Source organism: Talpa occidentalis, unplaced genomic scaffold (assembly GCF_014898055.3).
Source record: "Talpa occidentalis isolate TD23 unplaced genomic scaffold, MPIMG_talOcc4v2.1 talOcc4.3, whole genome shotgun sequence".
In the NCBI taxonomy this organism is placed as follows: Eukaryota; Metazoa; Chordata; class Mammalia; order Eulipotyphla; family Talpidae; genus Talpa; species Talpa occidentalis.
In genome coordinates this window covers 30,282,842-30,306,140 of record NW_023603184.1, presented here as the reverse complement: position 1 = coordinate 30,306,140, position 23,299 = coordinate 30,282,842, and the positions used below count along the sequence as shown (strand labels likewise).

At 35.8% G+C, this 23,299-nt stretch overlaps 2 protein-coding genes, 1 long non-coding RNA gene and 1 pseudogene across 4 annotated transcripts in view; 2 read left to right on the top strand and 2 right to left on the bottom strand.

The window, feature by feature from the left end:
- The first annotated feature begins 1,765 nt into the window (after positions 1-1,765).
- LOC119254583 (serine/threonine-protein kinase MARK1-like) lies at positions 1,766-3,123 on the top strand. The gene is made up of 2 exons (XM_054699440.1): positions 1,766-2,973; positions 3,078-3,123. Exons 1-2 carry the CDS (start codon positions 2,618-2,620, stop codon positions 3,121-3,123), a joined length of 402 nt encoding a protein of 133 aa, XP_054555415.1. The 5' UTR covers positions 1,766-2,617.
- A 582-nt stretch (positions 3,124-3,705) lies between these two features.
- Positions 3,706-3,802, bottom strand: LOC119256412 (U6 spliceosomal RNA; annotated as a pseudogene).
- Positions 3,803-4,719: 917 nt separating this feature from the next.
- PDE3B (phosphodiesterase 3B) overlaps positions 4,720-23,299 on the bottom strand; it is a 110,935-nt gene continuing 92,355 nt past the window's right edge. Inside the window, 9 exon segments of the mRNA XM_037522706.2 lie at positions 4,720-7,157; positions 8,303-8,555; positions 11,908-12,069; positions 13,933-14,136; positions 16,460-16,659; positions 18,714-18,827; positions 20,121-20,232; positions 21,171-21,308; positions 22,080-22,231. Of these exon segments, the coding sequence (XP_037378603.1) occupies positions 6,943-7,157; positions 8,303-8,555; positions 11,908-12,069; positions 13,933-14,136; positions 16,460-16,659; positions 18,714-18,827; positions 20,121-20,232; positions 21,171-21,308; positions 22,080-22,231 (1,550 nt within the window). The 3' untranslated portion in view covers positions 4,720-6,942.
- LOC119255495 (uncharacterized) overlaps positions 10,159-23,299 on the top strand; it is a 29,665-nt gene continuing 16,524 nt past the window's right edge. For both annotated transcript variants that reach the window (XR_005127483.2, XR_008553481.1), the window contains exons 1-3: positions 10,159-10,289; positions 17,244-17,294; positions 22,766-22,915. This is a non-coding gene — a long non-coding RNA (uncharacterized LOC119255495). The remainder of the gene's footprint in view (positions 10,290-17,243; positions 17,295-22,765; positions 22,916-23,299) is intronic.

Here is a 23,299-nt window from a genome sequence, read left to right as displayed (position 1 = left end):
CAGTAAACATAGGTTCTCTTTTCTCTATGTCCTTGTTAAAACTTATTTCTTGTGTTTTTGATAACAGACATTCATTCTAACATGTGTGAAATAATACCTCATTGTGGTTTATTCCCAGTTGATTAGTCATGCTAAGCACCTTTTCATGTACCTATTAACCATCTATATGCCTTTGGAAAAAAAAGTCTGTTCAGATTCCCTGCCCATTTTAAAAGCATATTTATTTTCATATTTATTTTTACTAACGTCAGTATTGTAATATTTTTCCTAAATGATACAAGGCCCCTAAGTAGCTTAATTACTCTGTTAATATTTTTAAGAATGGTTAACAGGTCACTATCAGTATTATGCCACCTGAGAGCTGTTAAGAAAGTCTCACCCTTAAGGGACCTACTTTTTAAGAACTAGACTCTTGCAACCTACTCAAGACCTAGTAAACACAATATGCATTTTAACCAGATCACCAAATTATTTATATGCACATTATAAGCAAACTTTAGAAGCACTGCATTAACAATTCTGTTAAGATACATTTACTGATGGGAGCAGCTCACTGTTTATCTAAAAATGTATTTTACCCTCATTTTCCATAGTTGTACTGATTAACTGTAAGTGGACAGTTTTTTCCTCTCAAAACTTAAAAAATAATGTAGTATCTTCTGGCTTCCATTGTTGATAATAAGTTTATTATCAGCCTTATAGTTATTCCTTCCTGGTGATGTTTTATTATTTCTTACTGCTTGCTCACTTTTTGCCACTCCATATCTCCTTAAATATTTCATACCTAGTTATATTGTTTTTGAAAATGCAGTGCAGAGTCTATATATTTCTGCTGTTCTCACTTATGATTGTTCCTTGTATTTGGTGCTTTTTATTGGTCAGGGCCCTTCAGAGAGAAGATCAATGGCATTTAAGGTGAGATATATATACACCCCTCACTCTCCATCCACATACAAAATCTCCTTCTTCTCTGGTACACCCTGTCTCAGTAAATGATACTGACGGTTGTATAAGTCAAAAATCTGAAAGTCACCATCATCTCTTTCTCTCCACCATACCCAGTTATTCTCTAGTACAAATTGAGTCTCTTAAATATGGAGTCCATTCTCTTTCCTATTGCTTTACAGTCTATCCTAGGTATTGTCAATCTCTAGTAAGTCCTATAAACACACCTCTTGGCAGGAGCTTTTTTTTTAAAGCTGAAAAATCACTGGGGTTTCTCTCTGCCCATGGCTGTGGCCTCTGCCTCTGACTTCATAAAGAGCCACTGTGATGGCACCCGCAGAGCCTATATAAGCCCTGCCCGGACTGCTGCTATGTCCTTAGGAGCCAGAAAGCTTTGGGATAGTGACCTGTGGACTCGGACAGAGAGAGAGAGATCGTGTTTTAGTGTATTTGGTTTTCTTTTGGTTTATTTATTTTTTTACTTATTTAGTTATTTGTTTTAGCTATTTATTTTATTTTCATTTTGTTGTTTTTTTCCTTATTTTCCTTTATTGTTTTTTTATTTGCTTATATTTTTTCTATTTTTCTTTTTATTTCTTTGTTTTTTATTTTCCTTTATTGTTTTATTATTTGCTTATATTTTTTAATTTTTGTTTTTTTCTTATTCTTTTAATTTTTTTATTTCAGTTTTTAGTTTTTTGATTTTTCTTTTTTGTGTGCACTCCCCCATTTTCCCTACTGTTGTTGTTTCATTGTTTCTTTTTTCCCCTTTGTTGTTTTTTTTTTTTTTTTTTTTTTTAGTTTTTAGTTTCTAGTTGTTTGTTCTGTTGTTTGTTCTATTTGTTGTTGTATGTTTTATTCTTATATTTAGTGGTTAGTTTGTGACTGGTTTGTTTTTATCATATTTTTACATTTTTATCTCATTTCTAATTTTTTGTTTGTGTATTTTCATTTATTTTTTGTGTAGTTACTCAGTATTAGTATTACTAGTAAGGTTAGTGAAGTTAGTATTGCTGGTAGAGTTAAGTTAGCACTGCTAGTATTTAGTGAGCTTAGTGAATACTTTTTGAGTACTATTAAAATTAGATTAATAGTACATTTGTTAATATCGTAGGAGAGTTAGTTGTTAGCAAGGTAGCAAGGGCTGTGAGCACAGTCAGGGCTGTGAGTGTAGTCAGCACAGTCCAAATCCATACTCGCTATGCTTGAGCGTCGCACTTCCCAGGGACGTCCAGTAAAATCCTACCTGGCGCTCGGGACGCTGCGGGAGGCACCCACGCCAAGGTGAGGCTGGCGCTGCTTGCGATCACGGGCACGGAGGTGGCCATCAAAACCATCCCGAAGGCCAAGCTGCACGACCTCCGGCTCCTGGCTCATGAGGTGGGGTGACTGCAGGCGCTTCACCACCCGAACACCATCGAGCTATTATTCCAGGTGGTGGACACCAGGGAGGAGCTGCAGCTCGTGATGAAGTACGGAGAGGGGCGACCTGCAGGCCTACCTGAGCTAGCGGGAGCGCCTCCCTGAGAGCGAGGCCTGCCAGATATTTAGGCAGATCCTCTCGGCCCTCAGCTACTGCCATGCCCAAGGCATCGCCCACCGGAATGCGAAGCCGGAGAACATTCTGCTGGACCGAGAGCAGCACATAAAGCTGGTGGGCTTCGGGCTCAGCATGCGGTGCTTCAACGACACACTGAACAGGGCCCCGGAGCTCTCGCTCCACCAGTGGTACATCGGCCCCAGGGTGGACGTGTGGTGCCTGGGCGTCATGCTCGACCAGATGGTCACCGGGACACTGCCCTTCAGGGGGACCAGCGTCGCGGAGATCAGGCAGCACGTCCTGGGCGGGCTCCTGTACCCGCCCTTCTACCTCTCGGTCCAGTGCCGTGACCTGCTCAGCAAAATGCTGGCACTGGACCCCCAGAGACGCAGCACTCTAGAGACCCTCAAGCAGCACCCCTGGGTGGAAATGAGCAAGGGACTCCTGCCCTTCAGCGAGCCATCCCTCAGCCACCAGGATCGCAGAAGGTTCCCCACCCCCCCACCCCGCAGTGGGGGACCTCCAGGGGACCTGCTCTGCCTGCGGGGCGCTGGGGCATGGAGGTATCTGAATGCCCTTTCTCTGCCTGCAGGAGACAGTCAGAAATGGATTGTTCTGTTAACATGGCTATCCCATGAAACATTAAATCATTGTTTGACACCGACTGCCTTTGCTTCCCATGTATGAATGCACCCACCCTTCCAACACATGGATCATCAGGTACCTGTATGTGCTTGAATATTTTAGAAAGCATTTAGAAAATTTTAGAGAAGTCAGATGGGTCACATGGTGATACCACGGTGACATAAGATAGTGAAACAGACCTACCAATCAGTATGTCAGTAGCTATTTGCCCTGAGGTCTTACTATGCCTAATTTCCATTTAACATACTACTTTTTAAAAATTATGTTTGTTGAGATACTATTGGTTTACAATACTATATGTGTCACAGCACAGGGTCACGCCTCTGCAACACATATCACACTACACCCACCACCAAGGCACCAATAATCCTCTACCATAGTCCATTGACATTTCCACCCTTTCTGGCAGCCTCAGTTCTGCAGTCAGAGTTCAAGGATTTGTTTTGGATTTTTTTGGTCTGTTTTGTTTATGTACTTTGCTTATATTTCTTTATATGCCACATGAGTAAAATCATCCAGTATTTGTCTTTCTGATTTTGATCTATTTTGCTTAGCATAATCTCCATTTCCATCCAGAAGAGATGGGATGCTTTATGAATTTGCATGTTCTCCTTACGCAGGGGACATGCTAACCTCTCTGCATCATTCCAATTTGTGCTACCTAAAGTGAGCACATAGTATGTTATTTGTATGATCCTCTTAAAATGTGAACATTGCTTCTGGATTAAAATTCAATTGTTCCCCATTTCCTTTAGGAATAAAAATTAAGTGGCATGTGATGCTTTTTTTTTAAGATTTATTTATTTATGCATACAAGAACTGGGGTACAGGCTAGATATGTGGGAGGGTGAGAGGATTCGCCAGAGACAGAGCAGGGAGCAGAACAGGCAGACTAACCGAAATACACTGCTGAGGGGAGCATCAGGTGAGACCGGAGAGGTCTGCTGAGCCATGTGGGTAGCTCCCTGGCTGGGGATAGAACCCGCACTGCAGAGGCTGTGTACAGTTTCACAGGGCTGCACTCAACCACCTGCACCACTTAGGGAGGCCCATGTGATACTTTCTTTGCAAATCCTTCACTCTCACCATTCTCTACCACTTCCTCCTGTTCTCTGTTCCAGTCACTACTAATCTCGGTTGGCTCCTTCAGTGTGGAGACTGTGGCATCTATCTCTTCCCCTGGTCTCTACACATACTGATCTTCTCCCTCCCCAGGCAGTCATCTCCGAGCTATCTTGTAATCCTTCAGTTCTCAGCATAAAAGTCACCTGCCTCTAAGCTGTTCCTCCTTGCTCTATATGCCAATTGCTCTCTCGAACACCCTCTAGAGCCAATCAGATTAGTCTGGAAACTAAAGAAACCAGAGTGAGCACTGTCCATTTTTTTGTGTGTGTATGAAGTTTGTATAAGATGATGCATCTGAGTTGATGCAATCTAGGAAGAGGGTAAATTTCTGACTAAGCAATGGCAGAAATAATCATTTAGTCCTACAATGTATTTAAGGGTAATGACTTAAAACAGCAAATTCATGATGAAAATTATTATAATAAAATATTACTTAATAATAACCAAAAACAATCTGGTTTACAGCAGTGTGCATAAGATTCCATCTAATAGCATTTATATATACTTAATGTGTCCTCATGCTCCTTTCTTACAATTTATGAATTTAAGTTTCAGCAAGGATACTTTAGTGTTTGGGATATTTTACTGTATGTCAATTATTTAGTAAAGCTTAAATAATTGAAGGGTTATTTTAAAATGAGTTCTAAGTAATAGTATCTTTAATGGAATTAAAGCATGCTCCTTTTGAGAAAATACACACTAAATAACCCCAATACAAAACTTTAATAAAAGTATGGAAATTTGATGCATACACATACATATGTGAATTTATACACCTATACCTATTTGTATTTTGCAGGAGAGAAAGCAATAGCTGAGTACTTATACAGGATGCAAATAGTGACCTAGAGAAATAGAAGCACAGGATATACGCATTATTTGTGCAGACTAAATAAATTAGTTAAAATTTTATTAGTCATGTGGGACCAGTTTACAAATGATGTGGCAATAGTAGCAAAAGCAGGAAGGAAATCAGCATTTAACATTGTCTAATAAATAAAACTTGGTGATTCATTAAATATTATGCAGGATCAAAACTTCTAATACTTGAATAGATCTGTAATTGATATGTTTCAGATAAGCCAAATTCTTTAGGTAGGTAAGAAGTTGCTGACAGGTAAGAAAGTACCTGCTGACATCATACTTTAAAGGAGTAACTTTGAAAATTTATTTCACTGTCTACAAAAGCTGCACAAATCCAAAATATAAGATATAATAAATATTTCAACAATAATGGAAACTCAGTCTTACCATTTTCAATTTTAGCTGTTCTTTATAGTTCAAATATTTTTTGTAAATATGTTACATATCTGAACCCTAAAGACATTGTAAATATGATCAACTTTCTTTGCATTACCTTAATGTGTTTATTTAGTAAGATGCTTTTGGGTGAAATGATTTACCAAAATATTTAGATTTGTTATATAAAATTTATTAAGTATTCCCACTATTTACTTGGCCTTAGAAATTAGATTTGCAGATGGGCTCAAAAAGTAGTCATAGGTCATTTCTGTCATGTAGCTTGAGACAGAAGGTAATTAATAGATTGATGAACATCAGTTTTACAATAACTTACCTATGAGAACTAAGATAAGGATCTAAAGATAAGCACACATTCCAATTATTTATTCAATGCATGTGTCCTTTAGAGCTCACACTTTTTTTTATTCTTTATCTTAATAGGATTAGTTTTATTTGATTTTGCGTTAAGGCAAAAGACAGGTATCTCCTTTCCTTTGGCTTTAATGAATCCCAAATCTATCTAGGAAGAGAGAAAATAATGTTCATTTCTTAAGAGGTCAACATCAATATTAGGACAAAAATTTTTCTTCTGACAAATCTATGACAAATCTATGCTGTGTTTGTATTAAACTAAGGTTAAAAATACTAATCCTGAGCAAGAGTAAAAATAAGAAGTTTTGACTAAAGAGTGAAACCCTTCATTGTTAAACCCAAACAGTTTAAAATTCAACCATAAAATATAAAGTCAGTAAGGCTGGAATTCAGACTTCTGATATCCATGACAAACCTGAATACTCTGAAAAGAAATCAAACACAACATAGTAGATAATACATAACAGTAAAAAGCATCAGAAATTGATGCACCTGGATTTTGTTAAATATAACAAAGGTCACTCAGTCCTTCATGGATAAACCCACCTGGGAGGACAGCACTAAACAGTGTATTGCATTGAACAGATCCCTCAGAAAGGCAACACTGGATTCCTTTTGAGATAGGCACAGACTTATTTTTTTCCCCCCACAGACATTCAAAGACAAAAGACACATTTGGAAATATACAATATGAATCTGTTTCATGAAAACAAAAAGTTTTGGCCACTCTGGAATCTGAAGTCAGTCACTTGAGCTTTCAGCTATGGCTACCCCTCCTGAAAAGCTTACTACCCAGCAAAGCGGTATCGTGACAAAGTATGTATACACCAGTGACGGCAGTAAGTGAGGGCTTTTCAACGTGAGTCAACTGAAGTCAAGTTCTACAAATAATCTTCGAGTCCATGTGGTGAAAGTGCACAGTAGTAGGGGAAAGGCCAGCACAGCGAGGATCCTCTCCCAGCATTAAGGCTCGGCCATATAGGAATGGTCAGCTGAACGTCGAGCGGTGAACACTAGGCGAGGGTTTCTGACGCTAAGTTCCGCCCTGGGGCTTCTCCAGCCCGCCCTGTCCTCTATTCCGACTGTCTCTCTTCCTCTTCATCGGCTTCTTCAATGACCTGAATCTCATCTGCCTGAGGTAAGGAAGAATTTTCCACCTGCAGTTTAGTCCCGTCAGTTTTACATTTTTCTTCTTCTTCTATGATCTCCTTCCATATCTTGTGGTTTTCTGTGAGGTGATGCATTAGCTGACAAAATATTCGCCGTCTACTTTTCCTCCTTTGTGGTTCTGTGAAATGTAAAACAAATATATTCCAATCATTGTAATATGATTCATTTATTTATTCATTCACTCAACAAGTATCTAAGTGCCTAGTATATCCCAAGCACGATTCTGAGCACTGGGGTTATAGTAGTAAACAGTAAGATAAAAATAATTCCTGCAGTATGGAGCTCACGTTCCAGTGGGAGAGACCTAGGCAATCAAATACAAAAATGAAACGTAAGTATGCTAGATGGTGTTCACTATTACGGGTGAAAATAAAGCAGAGAAGGGGATTAGGGTGAAATACTGAGAGTGGAAGAGAGGGGAGGATAGTATTGAAATGTCAAATGATTAATAATGCACAGTTAAAAACAAATATTTTTAATGTATTGAATTCATCGCAATTGTCAACAGTCTAGTGACCATAAATAATTTTTAGAAGCCAGTCAACTTTCCTAAATTGACACTCTGATGGCAGCCACCTAAGATTACTCTTCACTCTGCTAATCCTGAACACAGCATGGTAGGAAAGGGGTAGGTTTTTGGTAAGTTATCTGCTCTGATTTACAGCAAGCTTGGAAAACAAAACAAAACAAAAAATTAGATGTAATTTAAATTCTATTTAAAAGAGTAAATAACTGATTCAATTTACACTTACAAAGGTGACAAAAGTTTTTCTTTCCCTTATACTTACTGCCTTATATAGAAAAGTGTCCTTACAATTGGGTAATTCAAATTCATAATGCCACAAAACTTGGTTCTCCTCTTAGGGTCAGTGTGTATTTTCCTCCTTCCCACTTATATTGACCTTTTGCCTAAATGTAGGTGAAGGGCAGATTATCAGGCTACGGCTTCAGAAGACGTGCTCTTCGGCTATCTGGTGGGTCGGTGAGAGGGTGGTGTGAGGAGAGGTGAGGTGAAGTCTAGCCACTAGGACTCTCCTGCCTCATATACATTCAGAGGTGCTGACTGCTTTTCATCATGCATGCACAGGTAAAGATGCTGCTTTAACTAAGAACGCTTGTGTGATGGCATTAGCATGGTGCTATTTAGAATAGTTACTTTACTCAAGGTATGACCACTGAATACCTTTAGATATAAAAGATCCAAATCCACATTAAATGAACCTTAACAACATTAAAGAAATCATGGTTTCCCTATATTCTTACTAGGACTTAGGTTATCTTCTATTTCTTCATCTGTATCTAACTCTTCACCATCTTCTTCATCGAAACAACTTTCAGTATCATCATCCTCTTCTGCCTCTATCCACTGCCCAGGTAGCAAACCAGCAGCATCATAGGAGTTACACAGGGGTCCCACTATGTGGGTGATAAACGATTCTTGGAGTTTTGCCAGTTGAGGAGAAGAACGATCCATGAAGGGACTGATGGGTAGACCAAGATTTGCTTCTTCATCTCCCTGATCATTTTAGAAAGAAAAGTATATTTTTGACTGCTGAAAAAACAACCGTAACAACCTTTAATAGCTTTGCTTTAAAATTCTTGACATTTTTAAAAAAGCACTGTCTACATTAGGTTACAGAGAAGCATTAATGAATCTAATTATTTTATCATTTCAACTGTAAGAATTTCTCTAATATTTGTGAAATCCTAAGGAAGACTTTATTCTCACACTCTTCCCACCAGTCAACCCATAATGGTTGATATTCTGTTGAGAGAGAAATACATCTTTTAAAATAAATATAAACATATTTACTAACTACCTGAAACATTCTATAATGTCAAATATTCTCTTCTGGGAGAGATGGTATAATGGAAATACTTTGGTGTTGTAGTTGTACCTCAAATGTACAAAGTTGAGTTTTGCAATTTTTTTTCTAATCCCCTCCTTTTTGCAGGACCCGTTAAGGGATCCAAATCAGAAAACCCATATATTAATACTTTCTGAAGTGAGGATTCTGGGCCCAGAGCCTCCACTCCCTGCCCCGATATTCTGTCACTGTGGCTCTAGGATTCTGGAGAATCGTTTCACATCAGGTGTGGTTTTAAAACCTACTTTTGTCACCTGTTTACCCCTGTGGTATTGAGCAAGCACTTCACCCAATGAATGTTTAAAATCTGAATAATCTACCTTACAGGGTTGCTGAGAATGAGAAGCAACATTATGTAAGCGTTTAGCACGGGGCTGCGCAGTCCCCAAGTTCCCAGTGTTCCAATGCCTTGGGGATGATATCCCACGATGTGCAAAGTCTGCAGGCAAGCAGTGTCCATCTGTGATGAGCTGACACAGCTCCAAGGAAACTAGAAATGGTCCCAGTGATTAACTGTCTATCCATGATTAAAAATCTATGACTTTTTCTTTTATGAGGAAGAAGACTATCATTTTTCAAAAAGAGAAAAAAAACAAAAACAAATGCTCTACAACTTCATAAGAGTTTTTTTATTCCCCTGTTGGAGTCTGTTCTATGACACTTAACTGGCCAGAGGGGTATGAAAATAGTTTAAGGGGGGGCCTCCCTGGTGGCATAGGGGTTAAAGTCTCAGTGCTATCAAGCTATCACCAGCCAATGCAGTTTGAGTTCAAACTCCAGCCAGGGAGCTATCCACACGGTGCAGCAGACCTTTCCTGTCTTGTCCGCTGCTCCCCTCAGCAACGTATTTCAGTAGATTCACCTGTTCTGCTCCCCACTCTGTCTCTGGTGAATTCTCTCACCTCTTCACCACCTCTGGTCTACACACCAGTTTTTCTATGCATAAATAAATAAAAACAAATCTTTTAAAAAATAATAAAGATAGTTTAATTAGGATAACAAAAAGAAAGAAAAAATAAGGGAAGAATAGAATTTTGTATCCACATCTGAAGGAAGTTTAATAGCTCTGATGAGCAGTGACTAGGACTTTCAAATACCAACAGATTAATACATTCAACTGTCATGGGCCATCCTGGTAGGGTCTTTGATGACATTTTTCTCCTTTGACATATGAAACCTAGAAAGATTAAATGAAACAGTCTGAAATTGCATATATTCTTTTTTTTTTTTTTTTTTTTTTTTGTGGGATCCTCACCGGCGGCCGGGGAATGAACTGGCGCTGCAGAGGCTGCGGGCAGCCACAGCCCAGCGCTCAACTGCTGTGCCACCAGGGGAGGCCCTGAAATTGCATATATTCTTAGCCTTCACAGCAACCTTATGAGGTAAGTACCATCATCATAACTATTATACTAACAAGTGAAAGGAAGCACAGAGAGGTTAAGTAACTTGCTCAATGTCTAATTGCTGGTAAGGAAGAAGAGCCAGGATTCAATCTCAGGCTTATTTAATACAAATTAATTTATATATTTCGAAGTATTACATTATAAATTGGGTCTAAATGAACTTTTCTAATGTTATTTTACAAATCAGTAGATTTTCTAAAATTGGCAATCATATATTACTACTTTTTTATTTCCTCTGTTTGTACAGATAGTATAACAATGGTTAATTTTCCTTAATACAAAATTTTGAACATGAAGTCCACTGGAGAACTCTGAGGCAGGCTTCAATTATCTTTGAGAATGAGGATGGGAAATGTAGACTATATCTTGCAATCTACAAATTAAATATTTATAACTATTACCTAAAAATTACCTATAATTCCATTGCAATGTGTCACAATAATAAAATATTGATCTTGAACACTCATTTCCTTGATTAAACTATATGGTATTTTGTAACTTATAGGTAGCAGAGTATATACTAGTATGTTTTGGGATGTTTAGCTTAGGTGGAGGGTGACAAATATTGCATAACTACTAGTCATTCAGGACAGTCTGGGGTGATAGGTATAATGGATTTAGCATGCATGGCTCATGAACTCACTTAATTACTCCTACTGGAGTAGCAACTCAAAGTAAAAACAGTTCTGTCACAAGGTTTTACTTGATCATTCCTCATTAGATCATTCCTTGATCATTCCTGAATAAGGATATCCAAGGAATACAATTCCAAAGTCAAAAAGATATATTTGATATTTTGGAAATAATGAACTGATAGGCTTGTCGAGAAATCAGTATACTTCTATATTGTAGAGAGCCTCAAACTTGGACCCCCCAATATGCATTGCATATTCTGCAATGCAGTAAAGCCAAGATTTTATTTTTTTAATATTTTATTTTTTATATATATTTTTTTATTTTATATATATTTTTACATCATTTTTCATTTTTGCACAATGTATGCTTTTTCATCTTGGTTATAGTCCCCATACAATTCCCACCCCCCTTATTTTGATCGTAATCGCTCCCACCCCCAACCCCCTGTAGTGTGTCTAAGGCCAAGATTTTAAAACATGAGAAAATTGTATGTTGCTCTATCTGAATCCTTGAAAACTATAGAGTACTACATTTCTAGTCCTCAATTTTTCTCTGCCATACTTTTATTAAGTTGTTGATGTTTCTAAGGCATTCTTTCAGTAACAGTTGAAACTGCTATTCTTTAAATATAAACTAAGCATACTCTGAATGAATTAAAAACTACTTCATTTGGAAATAAATTATCCTAGGTTATAGGCTCTCAGGGTTGAAAGGGAATCATTATGTATGCTATTCTTACCTCTAACTCAAGAACATTCATCCCACTTGAGATGGGCAGTTATTTCTTGCTGTTTTAAAATTTCAGTAGCAAAGGCAAAATGAGTTTAGGAAATACAAAGACCAGAACAAATACAATAATTTCTAACCTTTTTGATCAAAGTAACTCATATTTCAAACATAACAAAGCTATCTAAATCCTAAAGAGTAGTGTCAATTCCACCAAACTCATGTTTCAGTTTACCTGCTCATAAAATTCATTGACAATGCCTTCCGTCCATTTCAAATGCAAGTCACGAGCTTTTGCTGGGCCATTTATATCTGCCAGTTTGATGCACACCTGGCACACTAAGAGGCGGTCATTTTCATTATTCCATTCTATACCATTACTATTTACATCATTGGCCTATTTTGGAAAAACAGAATTGAGTTAGGTTCTGAGAGCAAAGGACTTTTTTAAAACCAAATTAAAAAATACTGTTTACTATCAAAATGATAGGAGGAAATTTCAGTAAATGCTTTCATTAATCAGTTTGTGCCATAAAATGGGCATTTATGGGTTAAATTTTCCTTTGAAGCAGAGTACTAGAAAAGATAAGAAACCATACATTTCAATATTTGTGATTACCACAGAGAATTATAATTTGCGTGTGTATGTAACATATATAAGTATATATGCAAAACAGTGTGGAAAATATCAAATCAAATAAAAACCAATTTCTACCGTAGGAAAGAATACTTAAGGATCTAAGGAGAGGCTGGTTATAGCCGTTAAAGGTAAAACACAAGTCTTAGGTGTCGATCCTTATGGTTTTAAATCCTGATTCAGAATGATTGGTAACACTGGAAAAATAATCTTTTAGTCTAACTATCAATAAATAGAAAAAGTAATGCCAATCTAGCCATATTATCATGAGATTAATAATGAGAAATGCCCCAGAGTTAATAGTAAATGCTAAATTAGTGCTAAATGACATTGTCATTTAAATAAAAGATAATTATCATTATTAATTCAGCAAATTATTATGCCATTCAGGAGCTCAAATTTCCTCTTATAAAAAATGAAGTGAAGTGACCAGATCAATGTCTTTTGAACTTTTAATGTGGAGGTAGTCTTTTTGACACCAAACCTTTCTGTCTAAGGAAAATTTATATAGAACATCACTGTAGAGAACACCTAAAAGGAGAACTCTTCTGATTGAAACTGTTGGACTTCTAGAGCCCCAGTCTGATGGTATTTCCCTGAGAGACTACAGAATTGAAGTGTGTGGAACACACAGATTCAAAACTATTGGGTTGGACAACTTTCATCTGTAAAAACTTCTGTAACTCTAATGTAAGCACATAAATGAATTTATATTAAAGTTAATGGTAACAGAGCTTTACAACTCTGGAATAATTTAAAAGGCATGGTGATTTCTTGCTGATTTTAATAAGCATTATGTTAATATCATAATAACAACATAGCTCGCATCTCTTTCCAGGGCATTGAAACTAGTACCCCTTTGTTACCTGTTTCTCTGCCCTGAAGTCTACCTACTTCCTTTAGGTCATAAATATAATCAAGACAAAACAACTTCCTGCTGGCAAAAGAAGGGGGCATCTTTCATTTAGGAAACTAAAGAGTAGTTCTTTATTTTTTCACCCCCAATGTCTGAGTGATGTAACACAGTCCCGTCAATACCACAGTCACACAAGTGCAGCGATTCTCGATTCCGTAGTGAATGTGAGCTGTCTGAGAGCAGGGATTTTGCCCTGTTCTTTCTTTATTTTTTACTAGCACAGTGACTGTACATGTGCGCAATCCAAAAAATAGTTGTTCAATGTGTATTATTCTCAAACAGAAGAGGAAAGCATACTTCTCTTCATACCACCAGTTAAAGCATCACGAACATGAACTGTGCCAGATATGGCAGAGTAGGCATAACTGGTTTCATAGAAAACATCTTTAATTTCTTATAATTCCATACTTGGCGCTGTGCACATTTTCTCAAATATGCCCCTAAAAGCTTTTGACATAATTAATTGGTTTTCACTCTGTGAAGGAAGGTCAACATTATAGGTTGATGTGTCAGGACATGCAGCAAACAAGAGCAATTTAGGACATGTTACCATAATAAAATTTTTTTTTAAATATTGTTACATATTGTCTTACATCGGAGATTATAACTTTCTGAGTTAACATTAAATTAACATTAAAAACATTTGCCTTTTATCAGTAACACTGAAAAAATAATTTACATTTTTTAAAACAGTTTGCATAACAAACCTTAGCATTGAATTCAGCAAGGAAGTCAAAATGCTTTTTAAGATCTGTGGCGAGGATTGCTTCAATGACTAAAAAACGAAAGCGCTTGAATTCCACATGATCAAGATTAAGAAGGAAGTGGTATTCTGGGCGAGAAAGATATAGGTTCCAAGCTGACGCAGCATGATGATTTTCCAGAACAGATCTGTCGTTGTATAAAACTGCCTAAAAATAAGAAAAATGAGATAGGCATCTCAAAGATTAAAAACTTCAACAACGAACAGAGTTAGGATCAGGCTGGAATACAATCAATGAGCACCTACTAAAGCCAGATATTTTGCCAGATATTTTAATACCTGCAAAGAAGGGTTGTAATAATTTTATAAATGAGATTTTTAAGTGCAAAGAGGATAACTACACTTCTCCAACATCCACAGCCAGGAAATGAAAGGATCATCTGTGTCCAAAGTTCATCCTCTTTGTAGGCACTATGCTGCATCCCAAGAGATGATAAAGTTAATATTTAAGGTTTACTAATTCAGTAAAACTCAGATAAAGCTTCTGTTAATAATAGTCATGAGGAATATAGAATAGGTTTAGGGATACATTTCTGCACTTTAGTCAGTATATGGAGTCCGGAGTAGTAGTGCATGAAGAAGAGGGAAGCAGGAATACTGTTCGAGGTGAGTCAGACACCTAGGTGTCTGAAAGGTCATAGTTTGTACTCCCATTCCAACAAAGCACATGGGAGTAAGAAATAAGGGTGAAACGTGTGAAAACACAAATTCTCTGGTTCAAGTGATTTCCACTTAGAAAAAAAAAAATGCTCATTTTGAAAAAATCAGAAGTAGTAAAGCAAGTGCTACAGAAAGCAAAGCAGCAAGCAATAACAATAAGAATAAAAAGATGCTTTTCCGTAAAGAAATAGTCTTGATACACAGCTGTCTTGGGATTCCTTCACCCTGAAGTTCTGAGTTTTGAAATTTCTGGTAATCTCATATCTTTCAAGATTATTTGTTAGTCACTATCCTTGTTTTATTAAAACACATTTTTAGGGCCTCCCCTGGTGGTGCAGCGATCGAGCGCTAGGTTGCGAGGCTGCCCGCAGCCTCTGCAGCGCCAGTTCCATCCCCGGCCACCGGCAAGGGTCCCACAAAAACAAAAAACAAAAAAACCCCACATTTTTAGGCAACTTTCAGAGATAGGATGAATAAAACATGGTTTTTAGGATCTTTGCATAGCTGAGAATCTCAACATTCAATGGCAACTTAGAGGGATAAAGAACTTTAATTAGAAAATAATATTTCTATACCATCACTCCCTGTTCTTCCTGCTTTCTTTCTAGTCCTTTGATTCTATTTCTCTTCTCTCTCTTTGCCCATTTTTTCCCTCAATCCTACACCTTTGTTGGTTAGAGAATCTATCTCCTATATTTTATTTTGTTAAAGATTAATTTTTAATTATTTATGCACATAAGAACTTGGGTCTAGGTCGGAGGTGAAGGGGGTGAGAGGATTCACTAGAGACAGAGTGGGGAGCAGAACAGGCAGATCTGTTCTGTTGAGGGGAGCAGCAGGCGATGACAGGAGAGATCTGCTGTGCCATGCAGGTTAGCTCCTTAGCTACCTGGCTGCTGGGGATCGAACTCATGCTTCAGTGGCTGGCTTATAGCTTTATAGCATTGATACTTTAACCCCTGCGCCACCAGGGAGGCCCCTCTCCTGTATTCTATATTTTAGAGTGTGTAAAAGAAAAAGAAATGAGGGTGGGGGGAATAAAGACAAAATGGCTATAGAAGAAAAAAGAATCAGACCTGAAGTTTAAACATAGTGTAACAGAGAAGAAGACTGATTCATTGTAGTCTTTGTAGGGCATACATTAGACATATAAAGATGACATTTCAGGAATCACCACCCTAAACAAACATCTACAACCACACTAAATTCTACTCAAAATCAAGTATTTCTAAGTTCTTGTGTTTAAAGCTATTATAATTATAGTATTCATCTGTTAAAAACTTCTGCCTCTTAAGCAAATTATGACCTTAAAAGGGATATTGCATCTTACAAACTGTACTGGATAGAAAAAAAAAAAAAAAAATTTGGTAGTACAGGAATGCTTACATATACAAATTTATTCAGAGCTAAGAGTATTATGGTATGTCTTATGGGGAAAAGTGGACAATGACAAAAATAATAATTCTTAATCATTATCATTAGTCTGACTAGATCATACTAAGGTTCCTGCCAGAAGGAAGAGTAAGTCTTACATCTATTCAGTCTTAGCAATCTGATCAAAGGCAAAAGTACTGAAAGCAAGGACTCTAGAATTTCAGAAAATATTGAATTACTCTTTCATCAACAGGTTATTTTCTAGTTGACAATTTTTCTGGTAATTATTTAGCACACGTGTCAATGCCATGTGTTATCCAATTATTGTGATGTAGATGAAATCTTCATATGACTCAGTTGAGGAGTGGCTTACAACAGGATATACAGAGTGGTTGTATGATTTCAGAATCACTATATTTTCTGATAGTATTTCTTACCTGAGGGGCATTTGTTGCCACCAGAAATGCATTTGTCCGTCCTGGGTGATCATAATCATGCATGGCTGCTGCCACATATAAAGCCATCAATTCTAATGCAGGAATGTTTGAAGAGAGGCAACCGTAGCTCTCATCTGGAATAGAGCAGCTCCTTGAAGAAATGTAGGCAATTCGCTCAGGGTTAATTCTATCATCAGAATCTGAGGAACAAGCAAATTAAACCAGCATTACATATAACTTCCTCACAATGGGGCAAGGAGGGGATTCCCCATAAGATTAACTTATTTGTTGGCTCACCTAAGAAATAGACTATAAGCATGGACTTAACGTATATTATTTCCAACATACATGCTGACAGAGAAGAACCATGTCAAACATGAGCAAAGTCAAGACTGCTTACTTTATAGGACATGATTCTCATGACTCTAACTCAGGCAAATGATAATTTTTTTAAATCTCTGATTTCTAAACATTTGTTATTTAAGGTTTGGATATAATGGCAGGGTATAAGAACTGACAGGAAGAAACCATCTAGAGAATAAAATTTCATTAAAACAGGGCCTCCCCTGGTGGCACAGCGGTTGAGGCTGCCCGCAGCCTCTGCAGCGCCGGTTCATTCCCCGGCCGCCGGCGAGGGTCCCACAAAAAAAAAAAAAAAATCATTAAAACAGATGTAGGGTTTTAATATATTAACAAACTAAACTTTTCAGTGTATTCAAGAAAGATTGTTTCATTTGTAACCCTGACTATAACCACTCTTTCCCTTATTTTTCTTTCCACAAAGCCCTTTACAAAAGAATGAAAGAAAAACTGAAAAATGAAAAGGCATAGAAAAGTGAGTAATGTTTCAGTCAACATAATTCATTATCCTCTAATTAGAAACAATACTTTTCACTATCAGCACTGTGCTTTTGGCATCCTAATGTCTTAACCATTTCTTACTCTTTTTTTTTTTTTGTATTTTGGTAGCTTTATTTATATGGTCACTGTATTATTTTTGTTAAAAGTATCTGAAAGTATAAGAGAAAAAAAAAACATAATTTAAGTATATAAAAAAAAAAGCCACAAGCTAAAGAGATACAAAATTTTATAGATTGTGTTCATCAGAGGAATCAAGGAATAATGCCCTAATTTGTCAAGGTCCAAAATGATTTTCATTATAACTCACTTCACTCAATATTTGCCATCCCTTTTTTGACATATTGACTTTTATAAACACCAGTGAAGGGATCAACCCAAAGAACACAAAAACATGAATTCAAAACAATACCTGCATCTTTATGTTTAATGCAGCACTATTTATAATAGATGAGGGTTGAAAACCATCCAAACGCCCAAATATAGAGGACTGGTCAAAAACGTGTGGTACATATACACAAATGGAATACTATTCAGCAATCAAAAAAGAAAAACTCATGCCATTCGCAGCAACCTGGATGGAGCTAGAAGGGATTAAGCTTAGTGAAATAAGCCAGAAGGAAAAAGAAAAATATTCCATTCCCACATATATTCCTCGGGTTTCCACCAATATAAATTAGCAGAAATGAAAAACACTAGCAAACAGTAAATATGGATGGCAACCAAAAATAAACAAGAGACGTAATTTAAATTCATCAAGCCAATAATGGCAGTGTTTTAGACATAACTACCAAGAAGATAAAACAGTGGCTTAGTCTATGACATTTACACTGATTAGTATGGTAATATTTTTCAGACATTTATAGCTGAAAATTCTGTCTGGGACTATTTCTCCCTTTTTATAAGCTAGAATAAGAATACCATGAATGTTTTAGGTCATTCTATTTGTATAAATTGGTGATGAGGATTAACTTCTTTGGAGGTGAAACTGGAGTGTTAACAAAGTTTTTTTCTTTAATATCATCATTTAAATACTTATGTGAGCTTTTTAAACATATTTCATTGGGAATGTCATATATTTTAAATTTACATTACAGAGCTAAAATGAAAAACCAAGAACTGAAAGAAATATTACTAAAGAGCTCATTATGATAGTCAGGATATTCAGGGACAAAAAAAGAAACATGGTGGGCCTAGCAATGCTGGATCTTAACCTAGTTCTTGAAATGGGTAGATTTCCTAATTTGCGTGTTGTTATTATGAATAAAAATCTAAACAATTCTTTAGATGTACCAAAGGTCACTAATGAAAATTTTAAAAGAAGAGAGGTAATGAAATAAAAAAGCTATTATTCCTTATCAAGTAATTAAAAGATTTTAGGCATAGAAGGTAGTACCTGTTTCATTTCCTGTTCCTTGATCATTGTGGATCTGCTGTAAGCCAGGAATTGGCCGTGTTGTCAGATACCAAACTGCATGAAGGACATCTGTGGCATGTATACGATTGTGATCTAAAATCACCAAAATGTTTTAAAAATTATGTTAAGAATCATTAGCAAAAACAAAAAAGAATCATTAGCAAAGGGTTATGCCAATTTAAGAATAATTGGCTATTTATAAAATTTTCCTAAAATGTGTCCATATGGAGGGAAACTTAGACTGTGTTCACAAAAGGAAAACTATCTTTTGCTAATAAGAAATAAAATTAAATTTTATCATAAAATCAAATAGCCATTAAAAATTCTGTACGGGGCCTCCCCAGTGGCGCAGCGTTTGAGCGCTGGGTTGCGAAGCTGCCCGCAGCCTCTGTGGCGCCAGTTCGATCCCCAGCTGCTCCCCGGCCACCGGAGGAGGGTCCCACATGGCGCGCAGACCTCTCCTGCCGCCCGCTGCTCCCCTCAGCAGTGTGCTTCAGTCCTTCTGCCTGCTCTGCTCCCCGCTCTGGCTCTGGTGAATTCTCTCACCCTCCCGTGCTTCTGACTGTACCCAGTGCTTGTATAAACAAAACAAACAAACAAACAAATAAATAAATAAATAAACATGCCTCTATTAAAAAAAAAAAAATTCTGTATGTGGGGACATAGTTAAAAAATGCAATGGGTAAATAGTAAACATTTTATTTTTTAAAAAGATTTATTTATTTATGCATACAAGAACTGGGGTGTAGGCCAGAGGTGCAGGGGTTAGGGGGACATTGGGTGAGAGGATTCACAATAGACAGAGTTGGGAGCAGAACAGGCAGATCTATTGAAATACACTGCTGAGGGGAGCAGCAGGTGAGACAGGCACAGTCTGCTGTGCCATGTGGGTTAGCTCCTTAGTTCCTTTGGCCTGCTGGGATTGAACTCCTGCTGCAGGACAGCTTGATAGCACTGTGTCTTTAACCCCTACACCACCAGCGAATAGTAAACATTTTAAAATCAAAATAGTAAACATTTTAAAGTCAAGAATTTTCTGAAACTTTTGGCTTAGTATTGCCAACATTGTAAAAGATAAGGTACTCAAATAATAATTATTAATATAGAAATATTTTAAACATAACAATTAAGTAAAAAAGCAGGATTAAATAGGAGTCAATATTATGATTCATTAAAATAATAAACATATAAGAAAAAAATTGAAGAATACAAACCAAAATGTTTAGTCAGTTAACTCTAGGTTGATACAGACTTTATTTTTAAATCCCTGTTGAAAACTTTTCTAAACATGTAATTTTAAAAGTGTTTAAGGAATTACCAGAAGGGAAAATAATAATTTCAAAACCAATATTATTTGAACATAAATACTAAGACATTAATACTTACAAGGAATGTCTCGATAGCCATTTTCTAATGCACAAAAATAGTTCATGAATTGTGAAGTGGGAATTTTAAATATTTCCAATAAACCAGTGTCTTGAAACAACGTATACATGACCTAAATATCAATTAAAATAAAGTTCACTTTAAAAATCAGAATTCCTAATAATAGTTGAGTATAACATTTTTATGGTTAGCATTTAGAAATTTTATTAACTGTTTATATATCTTTAATAATTTATTAAAAACTTCCCCACAATGAATTTTTTCCAAAACAAGAAAACTTGAAGATATCACTCTAGAACCTTTCAAAACCAAAGAATAATTACCACAGCATGACCCAAATTTAAAATTGTACAATCTTCTCTTTAGCTTTTTATCCATAATTTATTGCGGGCATAAGAATTCTATTCTTTTCTAGCCCTAGAGGTTAAAAGAAGTCAGAACATGATTATCATATTTTTGTCCTTCAAGGCCTCAATGATGAACTTACAAGCTTTCCATATAATTTATCTTTATGTTCCTGTATGGATTAAGTAAGATACTTTGGAATTGATGAGAATGATACTTGTTGGGAAGCTTAAATCCCATGCTGTAGTGTGGACCCATCAGGGAAAACTCTGAAATAAATGGAAGTGTTATTACAGTTTTCTACCATGAAAAGGATAAAGTATACAGAGGGCAAGTGAAAAAAAAAAGAAGTATATATTTCAGTTAGAGTTAGATCATGTTTCATGTCCTTCTTCATCTCAAGACTTAATAAAAAAGTAAATTTTTATTACTCCTTCAGGCTAAATTAAATCCCAATAATATAGGCAAATAAACTATTCTTTGTCTATAGATCTCTCTCTCTCCATATATGTATGTCAGTTTCTCTTTTCAAATTTAAATATAGGTTTATCTTTTCTAATTTTCTACTAAAAATGTCATTTGAGAAAAAAATTCAATGAACAATGTTGACCTTGTACTTAAACCATTATACATTTTTTAATTTTGCTTTTTATCAAGATATAAGAAAAATTAATTTATAATAAAAGTTAGAGAATAGAAACAAACCTGACTGAGGATCCTTCCTGACTTTTCCCCCATCTTTTGTACAACTTCAAAAATTTGAAAATTCCAATTGCTCATCTTTTCTATTAATGAGTCAAAATCTTCTATTAAAATCAGGTCCAGTGGTGATTCCTGTTCAATCTATACAAGTATTGGGGAAAAACACCCAAAGTAACTTAATCTTGCCTTTTATAAACATTGTTAAATCCACTTTTTAAGAGAACACTTAAAACTGAATATTATAAAATGACAAGTACTATTTTCTGTAATGGTTATTCTCAAACATAACCTGTAGTTCCTATTCTCTTTGTAGTATGTATCTCCATACAACTATAAACATATCTTCTAGGCATCAAAAGACTTATTAATCTTTGTTTTTCTTTCACAAATTAAAAATACTCCATTTCCAAAACACAAATCTAAAATGTCACTTTCATTTTAGAATTTATAAGTATCAAGGATAGCAGAAAGAAACTCATATCCTTATGTTGGCATTTTTTACTAAGATAAGATCCCAAGAGAAATGGGTGGGTTTTTTCCCTAAGAAACTTATATTTTAAACTTTAAGAACAAAAGAAATATTACTATTTCAAATAAATAGATCATCTTCATTGTTTTTAATGGCTATGCAAATATTCTTCATATTTTAACAATAAAGAAAATATCAATATAGAAATATACCTACTATAAAATTATAAAATGCATTTATTTAAAAATGAATACTTTGCTGTAGAATGATGAGCTTACAAGTAATTATATTTAATCCAAAGTGTTGTTTAGTGTTATAGTGACTTCTCAGTAAAAAATTTTAAAATGTCATTATATTAAAAACCTTGTTCTAGGCAAAAAGAACACAAAACTAGTACTAATATATTTCACATAACAAAATCACACTGAAAGTTTATCTTTTACATTCAGTTGCTGTTCATTCTGTGTTGCTTCTGTTAGGTGATTATCACCTTCCAAAAACAATTTTCTACAGTCTCTCTTTTCAGTTTCTTCTTTTTGTTGAGCTTCTGCAAGGTTGAATGATTCTCTTGATAAAATGGTGTTGTCTTCATCACCTTTCAAAAAAGTAAAACAAAGTGATAAATAAGAATAAAACTTTCCCTATTTGGCTAGTTTTATAAGGAAAATTATTTGTAAAAAATACTCAGGTAAAGTGAACTAAGGTGTTCAATTGGAATGCACCGTTATTTTGCATCTTGCTGTATTGCATTATTTGGCCTCAGTACCTTATGTTCAGGCAACACAAACATTTCACCTGCTTTACTCATTCCTGGATGAAAGAGATGGCTGCATATTCTTTATAAAAGTGAGAAACAGAAAAAAAATCAGTTCCTAACAATAGGAACTTTTTAAAAACCAATTTGATATAAAAAATTTTCAGCATCTGAAATTGAATTTTAAATTGACAACTATATTTGCAGTTACATATGAATGAAATTAAGGTACACCTAAAATTTAAAACAATATCATGAATTGTAAATTCTCTACCAATGTGATTAATGTTTATCCCAAATCACATGGGACAGAGGTAGCATTAGCAACTAAATGGCATTCATTCATATTCATTTTGTTTGCAATATCCTACACAGGAAACCTTCCCAAAACCCATCAACAGAATAAACTGCAGTATATACACACAATAGAACACTACAGAGCAAAGAGAATGAACAACGATCACATGCAATAACATGGATGATTCTTAGGAATCTAATGTTGAGTGAAGGAAGCCAGACACAAAGGTACGTACTCTGATTCTCTTATGAAAAGTTCAAAAACATGTCAAAACTTATACACAAGAGTATTGAAAGACAGGATGGACATTATCTTTGGAGAATGTACCTGGAAGAAAGGATGAGGGGAAAGTCTGAGGTACTGATTACACAGGTTTATTGTGTATGAAAATTTTCAAGCTATAAATTAATTTTCAAAATGTAGGGTGTTTTGTAAAGTAAACATTTTTAAGAGTACTCAGTGTAGGAGAGTTTCAGGAGAACTAGATTTAAATTCTGAATTTGCATTTAATGACAAGCTTTTTCCCCTGTAAAATATGGATAACACCTATCTTACTATTTATTATATATAATAGGTGATTAATAAAGGCCAAATCTGAACCTTACCACATG

Excerpts from the sequence above, each read along its gene's own strand:
- LOC119254583 (XM_054699440.1), top strand. The coding sequence starts at position 2,618 with ATGCGGTGCTTCAACGACACACTGAACAGGGCCCCGGAGCTCTCGCTC. Across the intron at positions 2,974-3,077 it reads AGCCACCAGGATCGCAGAAG|GAGACAGTCAGAAATGGATT; the intron begins GTTCCCCACCCC and ends CTCTGCCTGCAG.